Below are 12,613 nucleotides of genomic sequence, written 5' to 3' on the forward strand. Positions count from 1 at the left end.
GCAAAATATAGTATAATGCTGATAGCAAATACAATTTATATTTGCAAAAGTAACAAAATTTAATATTTCATACAAAATTGTAATACATTATAATATACAGTACAATCTATATTACTTAATGATATAGGAATTTGCAATTATTATTATTTATTGTTACCTACTGTACTGTACAGGTAATCTATGATAACATTGTATTGTTTTATTATTATTATTTATAGCAAAAACTAAATTGATCAATTAAATAAAAAGATTTCATAAAATGCATATAATATTTAATTGCAACATGCTTAATTAGTGGAATTTGTGTTATATATAAACATGGTCAATTATACAAAAATTAGTACATTATAATAGAGAATGTTACTTATTTTCTAAATAAATAGTTTTTATAAAATATTTTACTAACCAATAAAAAATATGTTTATGTATTAAATATAAAAATATATAACAGTATTTAGAAAGTAATTATTTTTCATTTTATTAAATTTAAATAAACTATACCGCAATTTTATCTTGAAAATACAATATTTGTTGTACGTAATTTTAATTTTAATATATTAATATAATAAAACATAATATAATTTATAAATAAAATATATATAAATAATACATATTTATAAAAATAATTATTTTACAATATAATGATTAGAAATTTAAATTATTATTAACATATTTAGTACATTGATGTTGACTTAAACTTGTTTAATGATTATTAATTAAAACAATTTTAATAAATAAATAATAAATAAATTATAAAATTTATCACAACTATAATGTTGACGTCCTATTCACGCGCTTCATATAAGCTTCACGAGCCATACCTTGTAAATAGTTATACATATCGATACCTGTTTTCTGGCACATGTCATAAAACTGGCCGCACTTTCCCAGTAAAACATACGGCTCGTCAAACTCAAGTAGTCGGCCGGCATCTAATACCTGTCCAATAAATATATATAACATTATAATATGATAATAAATATATATATTTTTTAATACTATTTAAAAAAAAGTTTCTTATATTTTAATATTTACCATAACTCTATCGCAATCAATAATTGTGTTCAATCTATGAGCTATTGTTAGTACAGTACAATCGGCAAAATTATTACGTATTGTTTGCTGAATAAGTGCATCGGTTTGATGGTCAACATTAGCTGTGGCCTCGTCGAGCACTAGAATCTTATTGCGTCTGAGTATAGCCCGGGCCAGACATACCAATTGCCGTTGACCTACGCTAAAGTTGGCGCCGCCTTCGCTGAGCTGTCCATCCAAGCGACCGGGCATTTCTTGTACGACATGTCTGAGCTGAACTTCGTCCAGTGCCGCCCATATCTGATTGTCGGAAAATTCCTGGAATGGATCGAGATTTCGGCGCATTGTTCCCGAAAACACTACCGGATCTTGAGGTATGATAGCTATTACACGGCGCAAGTCGTGCAAACCTATCTGTTTTGTATCGACACCGTCGATGATGATCTGACCGGTGGGCTCAACCATACGAAACAGTGCCGATATGACTGAACTCTTGCCGGCACCGGTACGGCCAACAATGCCTACCTTTTCGCCACCGCGTATTTCACACGATATGTTTTTCAGTACAGGTTTGTCGGGTGCGTTGTCATAGTAGACGTGCATTTTGTCGAGTACTAAACGTCCCGAATCTGGCCACTCCTGACCGGGTCGCCGATCTTCGCTAGACTCGAGTGCCGACTCTTGCGGTAATTGTGTGTATTCAATGATACGCTCCACTGATGTCATCTGTGACTCTAATTCGGCCGATTGTCGGACACCGAACTGTGTCTGACCCGTTAACATCAGGGCTGAACAAAATCAATAAAAAATTTATGTTTAAATTGTTTGAATATTTTTTTACAATTATAATTAAGTCTAACTTTTCTATTATTTTGTTTCAATAGTGTAATCAATTAAATATATAATACATTTGAATTAAGATAATGTTTGAAACTAACATATCATATATTTTTTTATTCAATAGGATTTCTATGAATTTAAATTTAATTAAAAATATTTAAAGTATTTAATAAATAAATATTATGTTGCTTATTATGGATAAAAGTATTTATTTGGTACATACAGTACACCCCCTCCCCTACCCTACCAACAACAAAAAAGTGATACCTGTTCTAACGGTTCTACTTTGTGGACATCCGTCAGTGCGAACACTGGTGAGGAATGCCTACTGATTTGTCTGAAACATTTGATGGGATGCTTAACTCGCTTAATAAAAACGAGACAAGTGAACCAACAATAGTATCACAATTCAAAGTTTAATGCAATTTACTTATATTTCACACAAAATGTATCAATTGTTTTGTAACAGTCTATACTATACTAAAACACAGTATACATGTAATAGATTTTGAATGTATCCACTAAATGACTATGATCATTTTTGTTCAACATAATTTCTATTAAATATTTATCTATATATATCAATAGATAAATAACTTTATAATCTATATTATTATTAGAAACTAAACAAACAATTATAAATAAATATATGCTATAATAATCTTATCAGTGATGCAATGTGTATACTGTGTGCAACTGTGTATATATTTTTGACTAACAAGTCTATAACTATCAATGTTTGCAGAATTGTACCTTTTTAATATATAACATCTGGCATCTATTAGTTATATATTTTTATTATATAGAAAGGTTACATAATTGAAAAAAACCTAATAAATTAAATTGAACTACAAATACTAATTTTCAATTATTGTATATATTATTTGTTGACATTTATTTATTATGTATTGTAGTAATAGACAAACTGTAAATTTTAATTAAATTTTTAAATACTGTTTTTTAATTAAATTAAAATAAAGCCATCAAACATACCGCAAGCAAATGCAAGTCCAGCACTACCACTATTGACATCTATAAGTAAATTAAATTGATTATACATTAAACTATTTATCAATATTTAAAAATATAAAAAATAGTGAACTATTAATTGTATGGTATAAATTACCATGATGAATGACCATGATGACTGCAGCTACGGCTGCCAAATACAGTACACACAGCCAATCGGCAATCAGACCCAACGTACGGGAGGCGCCTACAAAAATGAACCAGGTGGCACTGTGATCATCCTGGTAAGTGTAGAATTGATTTTCGAATGCCTGCTGAGCCCCGTATGACCTAATACTGGCCAAACCGCTCAGTGTTGTGCTTACGTGCGAATAGACAGGACTACGGGCTATAATATGCAAACAAATTAGCGAATTAGCCATCAATTTGTTTAATTGTTATTCAATTTAATCTATTTTTTTGTTTGTTTGAACTATACTTACTTAGACCTTCCATACGTTTGATATCTCTGGCCGTTTTAATATAGATACCCCGGGCAAATATTGTCAATGCAAACATAATAACACCCGGTATGATTAGGTATGGATTGACGGCAATGGCCACTACTATTAGTATACCGATAGCCTGGGTAACAGTCTGGGAGGGGTGGGTGGGGGTAAAATTAGAATTATAAGATAATTATTTTATGGTAAATTATCAAGTTTTATTTTTAATATTTACCAGGTTCAGATCGAACGAAGTAGCAGGCAACATTTCATCTATGATGCCCAGATCCTTGGTGAATCTATTTAGAATTCTACCTGTATAATTTAATTAATTACAAAAATAACAAATATTTCTAACATTGTGTAACACATTTTGAAATTATTCCTAATTTTTTTTATTAAAAAAAATATATTTATTTTAATATAAAATTCAAATACCAATTGGATTGCTGTCAAACACAGTCATCGGTGCCCTCAATAGCCGTATGAATATTGTGTTATGCAATCGCTTGGATGCTATCATACAAATGGCAAACCATGTCATCGACCGGATCATTGTCGTCACGAATAGGCCAGCTATCAGTGCCGAGTATATGATAAGCTCTAAATCGCTGTCGTTTTTCGATTCTTTGGCGTTATTATTAGACCTACCGGTGCCCATACAAACAAAATACACGGTATTTTAGTAATTAGTTATTATATTTAAATTAGTTATGTATTAATGCCTACCATTTCATGAGCCAGAGATCCGATGCGTGAAATAAGGCTTGAGATACAAGTGTTGAAAGTATGGTAATAAAGCCCAGTATAGGACCTGAACCGGCCTTAATGTATGCCCAGTAGACGCCGGCACCGATGGACCCCTGTATTCGTTGTTCGTCCTGAACCTGTGGCGCCTCCTCTTCTTCATCGTTGTCTACAATTTCTCTCTGACTGTCCCGTCGCTCACGTTTTGTACTACGTTTGGCTTTCAAACGCACCGAACCGGCTCTCGCAGTAACTGCTGATCCGTCCGACCCGTTATCAGATGGCTGTTCCTGTCGTACAGTATTATCAATGCATTTTTCGGCACTTAGTTGACTACTCTTATCGCCGGCATTATTGTCTTTTGCTTCTTCTTGTTTTTCTAGAAGTGACATAAAGTCCAGACCCATAGCCAGAAGCTCGTCGAACGTACCGAAGCCCAGACACTTGCCGTCATCGAGTACAAGAATTTTGGTGGCTTTCCGTACAAATTGAATTTGATGGGTAACCAGTACTCGGATTTTATTGGACAGGTAGTTGACTATACATCTGTTTATATATTATTTGCCACAAAAAATTATTATTTTAAAAACACATGAATTATAAATTATAGTTTTTGATATTTTGTTATAGAGACTGGTTACTGGTAAGCACCGGTAGTTAGTATCGCTTACTTTTCGAATATATGTTCGGCGACCGCTGCGTCCACTGCCGATAACGGGTCGTCCATAAGGCATATGTCGGTGTTTCGATACAACGATCTGTACGATGAAAACAAACATATTAATAACTACATAAGCTTATTGTTATACTGGTTGTCCATACCTGGCCAGTGTTATACGTGCTTTTTGGCCGCCCGATAGTGAAACACCTTTTTCTCCGACTAAAGTTCTGTCGCCAAACGAAAATAGTTTGAAGTCCCGTTCGAGTGCACAATAATGTACCACATCTTTATACCTGCGCTCATCATAGGGACAACCAAACAGTATGTTATTTCTGACACTGTTGTTAAAACTCCACGGCTCCTGACACGAATAAGATACCGTTCCATTGATACTAATGGAACCCGATTGCAGTTTAAGCTCCTGTAGTAATGCCATTAGGAATGAGCTCTGTGTTAGAAAATAATGAATTAATAATTAGTAAACAAAGTTTAGTTTAATTATCTAATACCTTTCCAGAGCCAACCGGTCCGATAACAGCCAATAGATCGCCCTGTTTTAAGTTGACCGATATATTATCCAGTGATGGCTTTTTTATATCCTAGTTTAAAATTTTTTAAATATAAATATAAAAATTAATTTTAAAAATTAATGATAACTTAAAAATTTTATTCAATTTTTTTTAATTACTTGATTCCATTTGGCCGATATGTTTCGAACAATAAGTTGACTAGTACCATTACCGTTAATATTTGTATAGAAATTATTATTGGGTGCACTAAAGCTACTTGACAAATTAATTTTGTTAACCAATTTTTTGCTATTATTAGTATCATTATTGACCAGTGGCTTAACACCCTGTTCCTCTAATTCGAGAAAATTCTAAAATTATTTCAATAAATATCATAAATATATTATTATTATATTTCAAAATTTTACTAATTAGAAATATTTTTTTAAAATTAAAATTATTGTGTACCTGTATTCGTCTACAGGTGACCAACAGTTCGGCTCCCTGTGCTATGGACTGTGGGAATATCCAGGTCAACGTAATGCGCAACATATTGAACAGTGCCATCGTTACGAACACTTCCTTGGGTGACAACTTGTGGCCCAACAGTACATATGTTAGGAAACAACCAAAGAGTATGATTTTGGCGGCAATGAAAAACAGCGACAAATTTATTGCTTTCAGATAACAAACTTTGCGTATATCGTTGACTTCCAATCTATTAGTTTAGGTATGTTTTAGTTTTAAAAAATTAGTTTTTTTTATTTTGCTTTAATTTATTAATAATTTTCTATTAATTACTTTCTAGCTTTGGTCACTAAATCGCAAAACGATTGTTCCCAGGTATACATTTTTATGACACGCATACCGGCTATTATCTCATTCATGAGTCTCAATCGGGAATCGGTTAGTTTAGCAGTTTGTTGTCTACAATTTTATGACAGTATTGAATGATTAATAAAAAAAATTATTGTCTGGTATATTTCAATTAATCTACCTGGCCCTTGAAAACAGTTTACCCATCAGCAATTGAAACGGGATGTACAGTATGAGTAGACCCAGACCTACCATACTTGATACTCCAAGGTATGTGCATATTATTATTATTATTACTATTACTGTCTGTATGGGCCCTACAAACATACAGGTCATTGTCACCGAAAACTATATATAGAAACAATAAAATCGATAGAATAGGAGAAATTTGACTAAATTTTTAATTGTTATATCAATCATTCAATAAAATACAATAGTATTTATACTATACCTCATCAAATCTATTGACATCATTGGACATTATATTAATGATCTGACCCACTGTTGTTTTAGCCAAAGATGCTTGACTTAACTTTAGTGACTGTCATAACAAAAATATATTAGTAACCTAGGCTACAGGTACAGATGAGCACAGGGATGCAATACCTTTTTATACATCAATGTAGTGCATGCGGTACGTAATCGCATACCGATGGTCATGTTGCGCATTAGACACGGGTGGTGTAAACTTACGTATAGTGCCGAACAAAATACGATACCCCCGGACGCCAGACACGCCTCCTGATAGCTGATGTCGTGGACGTGACTGAAGTAATCGATGACAAACCCTAATAGCAAGGGCTGTGCTATTCGTACCAAACATTCCTGTATTACAAATAATTTAATATTAAAATGAGTTTTTATTTAATAATATTTTTTTAATAATAATTTTATTTAATTCAGTTAGTACTGGTCTGTAACTAAAGATTTAATTTTGTAATTAAATTAAAATAGATTTTTTTTGAATTTTTATTGTTTATTTAAGAGTTTAAAATTATAAAAACATGGTTACGATCTAGATAATATAAACTAACCTTGCTTAACAGTAGCTGTAGTTATATGTATACTTTTAGTTTGTTATTATTATTATCAAAATGTACTATAATATTATAAAACATTTTTTATTTTATTTAGTCTTATAGTCAATGTACTCGATCACTTAAAGTCATGCTATTTAATGTACTTAAAATTGATTTTTATATAACATTTATTACCTAATATATATATATATATATATATATATTTGTTTACAGCTAACTATAGGGTAGTTAATTTGTAACAGTAATTTTTTTATTATTATGATATAACATTATATGATTTACATACCCCGATACCAAATATTATTGTTGGAAATGCAAACTTCAAACCATATGTTTTGATTAAAGCCCACCAAAATTTCGGTTTCTTTTTCTTGCATTCAATTTTCCAAATTCTAGATTTTAATAGATTATGAATTTAATTTAAAAAAATAATAATATTTATACATTTTTATTGTTTGTTGAAAATAAAATAATGATTTAAATCATACTTTTCTAATACTGTCGACACTGGGAGTGCTTTATCTTTATCTGAACACCGAAACAGATCTGTATACTCCAGACTCTCTTTATACCAACCGGTATAAAATGTTGGATATACCCAACTGGTTATTATTTTTTTATAAAAAATGTTAATATATTTTTTAAAAAATTAGTATAAAAATATTTTTAAACTTACGTGAGGAAAATTTTTTCCAAAAAATTCAATTTGTCCCATTTGCTTGGTGCTTGAATTTTTGAATCAACTTCCATTATTTATTATTATTTTTAAAAATAATTATTGTTATTAACTTTTATAATTTTAATATGAATTTAACTTAAGTAAGTTAAAATATAAATTGCAGTAATTATTTATACTTTTTATATATATACATTTTATTTTATTTATATGATGAATAACAAATAAATAAAAATGCTATAAAATTTCATATATCTATATACTTAGATGATTCACTAAATGTATTTAATTCAATTAAAACAATACACTATTAATTAAACAAATACAATATAAAGTAAAGTTTAGCAAAAGTTTGCTTATATTGTTGTGTTTAGTCGACTGAAAAATATATATTGCTTGTTCACTTAAATTAATAAAATTACAATTATTTCACTATTATTTTTTTATAGTAAATATTATAAATTAAGTAAATAGTATTTTTTGATATTTAAGTATCTAGTATAATAAAGTTTAAAAAAAACTAAGTTCCGTTTAGTATACAAGTTTATATATTATATATATGTGTAAAAATTATCGCAAACTAAGTAAATAATTGTTGCAATTTTGTTTACTTTGAGAGCCAATCATAATTAATTGATTAATTAAATATTTTTAACTAGTAAATACTATTGTTAGATCAAAAGTTATGTAACATTTATATTATATATGTTATGTGCCAATTGAGATAAATAATTATTAGTATTTTTTTTATAGTATTTTAGTTATTGCATTTATGATCTTAATTTACACTTTGGATTATTATTGGCACATATTATTGTTATTATTATTATTTCTAATAACCTAACTTAATTGATTTAACTGATAATTTTAGTGAAATTGATAGTTTTAAATTATTGTCGTATATATTTATTATTAAATTTTATTCTAGCTACAATATCATTTTTAGAAAAATAGAATTTAGATATCAATATTATTTTAATAAATTAATTAATTTATATTGTACTTTGTCCTTATATATATATATATATATATCTATAATAATTTATATTAATTAATCTTTGGAATAATACTTTTAAAAATGAGTGAGATCGATCATATGATCAAGATCACATTTTAGAAATTATTCAAAATTGTAGAAATTTATTAAAACATTTAAAAATATAATTTCAGTTATTAAATTTACTAAAATCTTAGACTAAAATTACAGAAATTAAACTTTATTTAATTATAAAAGTGATTGGATTTATATAATTAATAAAATATTTTATTTTATTTTTTGTCGAATCTAAAATATTAATAGTAGAGTAATATGTAAATCACTTATTATTAAAAAAAAATATGTTTTACTATTATTAAAACATTGATTACATTTACTGACTTATGATAAATGTAAATATAATTTTTACGAAATAAAAATGTTATTATTAATAATAGATTAATATTATATATATTGTCGCCGTCTTTATATTATATTTAAAGGTTAATTAAATATTAAGTAAGATTTTGAAATTTCATAAATAAAACTAATTATATAGATGTTCAAATTGATAACTAATGTTTCTATAGAAAATGAAATTGTAGCATGTTTATTTAGATACAATTTCTATTGCATTGTTTACAATGTTAATTTTATAAATTGAAATAATGAAACTTTTTATCTTATTGTTTACGGATACGATAATTGTTTACACAATCCAATTAATAAATAAAAATTATGCTTGCTCATATTATTATAATATTATGATTTGAAATTTATACAACACGTTTTTAAAATGTTATTTAACCTATAGGATGCAACATAAGTTTATTATTGTGTAATTGATAATGTTTCTAATTTCAATGTCAAATATTTTTATATATAAATAGACCAGGTTTGTGCAATTACTTTCACAAATCAAATTTAAGAAAAAAAAGTAAAATTAAAATATTGTTTTTTTTGCTAAATATTTTTTTTACAATATTATAGTTCATTGAGTAACAACTTTTTTTTAACTTTAATAAATACTGTATATTGATAATATTATTATTTTATATACTTTATGAAAATTTTTATATATAAATAGCATCTAGTACAATTAATTTTTATTGAAGAAAATCTTGAATATTATTATATTATGTCTCAAATTGTCAAAATAGCCGATCGTTTTAATGATTTGGATCCTCGATTTTGGTAAATAAATAATTTTATTATTTTTGTTATAAGATTTTAATATAAATTATTTTTTAGGTCTGAAATAGCTCGTATGGTTGAAATCAATAAGCCTATCAATTTGGGAATGGGTTGTCCCGATTTTGATGCCTGGCCACAATCAATTATGGAGGCCATGGCCGACATTGTCCAAAACGGGTCCTGTTTGTTACATCAATACACAAAAAGCCCCGTAAGTTACTTAAAATTTATAATGTACAATATTGATTATTTATCAAAAAAATTATAAATTGAATTTATAAATAAAGGGACATCCTAGGTTGGTCAAAGTGTTGGGACAGTTATATTCACATCTATTGGGCCGAACAGTCAACGGTGACGATAATATTCTGATAACTATCGGTGCATATGAGGCCCTACATTGTACTATCTATGGACTGGTCAACACTGGCGATCAGGTGATCATTATTGATCCGGCATACGATGCATACGATATGATTACCAAAGCTGCCGGTGGTATACCTGTGCACGTGGCACTTAAGCGAATGGACAACCGGGTAAATGGTGAAAACCATAGCGGATGGACATTGGATTTTGAGGAACTGGAGTCAAAATTTAATGCCCGAACCAGATTTATCATTGTTAACACACCTAACAATCCACTGGGAAAGGTAGATGTCATTTATAATAATCCTTTATCGATGCAATTGATTGATTTATACTGAAATATTCTGTAGTAATATTGAAACAATTAATTTCTACAATGAAGTGAAATGCATAAGCATTTCTCATAACTGTAGTATTATTATCTTAATTACTATGTTTTGTGCAAATTGTTTACTCTATTTTACTTTATAATATTATTTGTATTATCAATTGATTAGTAGTAATAGTAGATTATGAATAGTTTAATTATAGCATTTGTTTAATCATATTTATTATTTAACATTTATTGCACAATATATTATCTTTAATTTCTATATAACAAACATAGTATAATAATAATAATAATACATTGTAATTACTACTACTGTATTATAGTATACTAGACTTTGTATAGAATAATGATAAAATTATTTTCTAGATTTTAAAAATTGATATCTAAGTGTTTGAAACAAAATTAGGGTTCAAATTATTTATTTTAAAAAATAAAAATTGATATTTATTAGTAAATTAGTATATTAAATCATTTAAAAAATCATTTGTTTATAAATCTTATTTATACAGTTTTTAGTAAATACTTTATAATATTTTTTTATGTCTATCAGGTGTACACCAAAGAGGAGTTAACTAAAATAGCAGATCTGTGCCACAAATATAATATAATCGCTATAATGGATGAGGTATACGAGTGGCTAACTTATGGATCCAATGAACACTTTCGTTTAGGTAGTTAAAAAGCTTGACTTTTTTTATATTATAATTATATTTATAAAACATATGTATTTTTATAATCTTATTTGACTATAGCATCGCTTCCGGGTATGTTCGAGAAAAGCATAACTATTGGCAGTTTAGGTAAGGCGTTCAATGTTACCGGTTGGCGGTGCGGTTGGGCTGTCACTGGAAATACAAAAATACGCGAAGCTATGACATTGGCTCACATGAGCAGTGTGTACGTGTGTCCCACACCGATACAGGAGGCGGCCGCCCGTACCTTTGAACTGGAACTCCAGAAATTGCGTGACAACCAGATTGACGACATGTATTGGACTCAGTTGACCAGTTTGTTGACCAAAAAGCGAGATATGTTGTTCAATATGCTATCGGAATTGGGTTTCAATCCAATGGTTCCCGAAGGCGGCTATTATTTGGTTGCCGATTGTCGCCGATTAATCGATAGACTAAATCTAAACGACTATTTTGACAAACGGGGAAAAACATTTTCGTTGGTCAGATGGCTGTCCAAACACGGCGTACAAGGCGTACCATTGACTGTCTTCTACAGACAAGAGAATCAACATCTGGCCGAAGGTTTGGTACGTTTTTGTTTTATTAAAAGCGATGAAACATTGTTGAAGGCCAGGGATGCGTTGATAAGGATGACTCAATTGGTTGATAATTGCGATATTGATGAACAACAGCATCACAATAATAGTTATATTATTGAAGTCTAAAAAAATTGTGTTCAATGATATTTGAAAATATTTATGGATTGTATTGTGATTTTGCAAAAATATTTATTGTTTTGATTTTATATATTGTATTATTTATATATAAATATTTATTTAAGAATAATCATATTTATTATATATTTTTTATGTTTATCATTTATTAATAATATTTAATATAATTAGTTTACTTTATTTACTTTATTATTTTTAAAAAAATATATCAATATTTCTTATTTATAATTATGTTTCTTAAAATTTATAATATAATAATTAATTAAATAATTATTTAAATGTAATTTTATTAATATAATGTGATACATTTGTTAATATTTTTCTTATACTCAATAAACAATTTCTTTATTACCGGTAATAGCATTTTTGAAATGATAATTTAATACTTATAAAAATATATAATATGATTAGATTTTTATGTAAAAAAATATTAAAATAAAATTGCATATAATTTTATATATGATAAAAAGTTCAATATAATCAGTACATTATATATAAGTACTCAGAATTTATTTCAACATGGTTATTTTTAGTAATAAATATCCATGTATAAATACTTT

General features: G+C 28.2%; 2 protein-coding genes across 3 annotated transcripts; one reads left to right on the top strand and one right to left on the bottom strand.

Annotated features, from left to right (window-relative positions):
* Positions 1-729: 729 nt before the first annotated feature.
* Positions 730-7,852, bottom strand: LOC128960140 (ATP-binding cassette sub-family C member 4-like). The gene is made up of 20 exons (XM_054306212.1): positions 7,779-7,852; positions 7,591-7,704; positions 7,389-7,494; positions 6,669-6,887; positions 6,514-6,603; positions 6,244-6,410; positions 6,048-6,173; positions 5,715-5,964; positions 5,426-5,617; positions 5,247-5,336; positions 4,899-5,185; positions 4,748-4,834; positions 4,059-4,622; positions 3,768-3,976; positions 3,565-3,644; positions 3,327-3,480; positions 3,002-3,232; positions 2,869-2,907; positions 1,036-1,823; positions 730-939 (listed from the first exon to the last, which is right to left on the bottom strand). Exons 1-20 carry the CDS (start codon positions 7,850-7,852, stop codon positions 769-771), a joined length of 4,038 nt encoding a protein of 1,345 aa, XP_054162187.1. The 3' UTR covers positions 730-768.
* LOC128960633 (kynurenine aminotransferase-like) lies at positions 5,910-12,106 on the top strand. 2 transcript variants are annotated; one of them, XM_054306761.1, is made up of 8 exons: positions 5,910-5,976; positions 6,055-6,152; positions 6,261-6,332; positions 9,915-9,948; positions 10,006-10,159; positions 10,236-10,598; positions 11,196-11,316; positions 11,398-12,105. In XM_054306761.1, exons 5-8 carry the CDS (start codon positions 10,022-10,024, stop codon positions 12,042-12,044), a joined length of 1,269 nt encoding a protein of 422 aa, XP_054162736.1. In that variant the 5' UTR covers positions 5,910-5,976; positions 6,055-6,152; positions 6,261-6,332; positions 9,915-9,948; positions 10,006-10,021; the 3' UTR covers positions 12,045-12,105. The 2 variants fall into 2 exon arrangements, with proteins under 2 accessions (XP_054162736.1, XP_054162735.1); XM_054306760.1 differs by lacking the exons at positions 5,910-5,976; positions 6,055-6,152; positions 6,261-6,332 and having other exon boundaries at positions 9,844-9,948; positions 11,398-12,106.
* The last annotated feature ends 507 nt before the right edge of the window (positions 12,107-12,613 follow it).

The sequence above is a fragment of the Oppia nitens genome, unplaced genomic scaffold (genome assembly GCF_028296485.1).
Source record: "Oppia nitens isolate AA-2021 unplaced genomic scaffold, nextdenovo-longstitch-racon4-pilon3 scaffold4_pilon_pilon_pilon, whole genome shotgun sequence".
Taxonomy (NCBI): domain Eukaryota; kingdom Metazoa; phylum Arthropoda; class Arachnida; order Sarcoptiformes; family Oppiidae; genus Oppia; species Oppia nitens.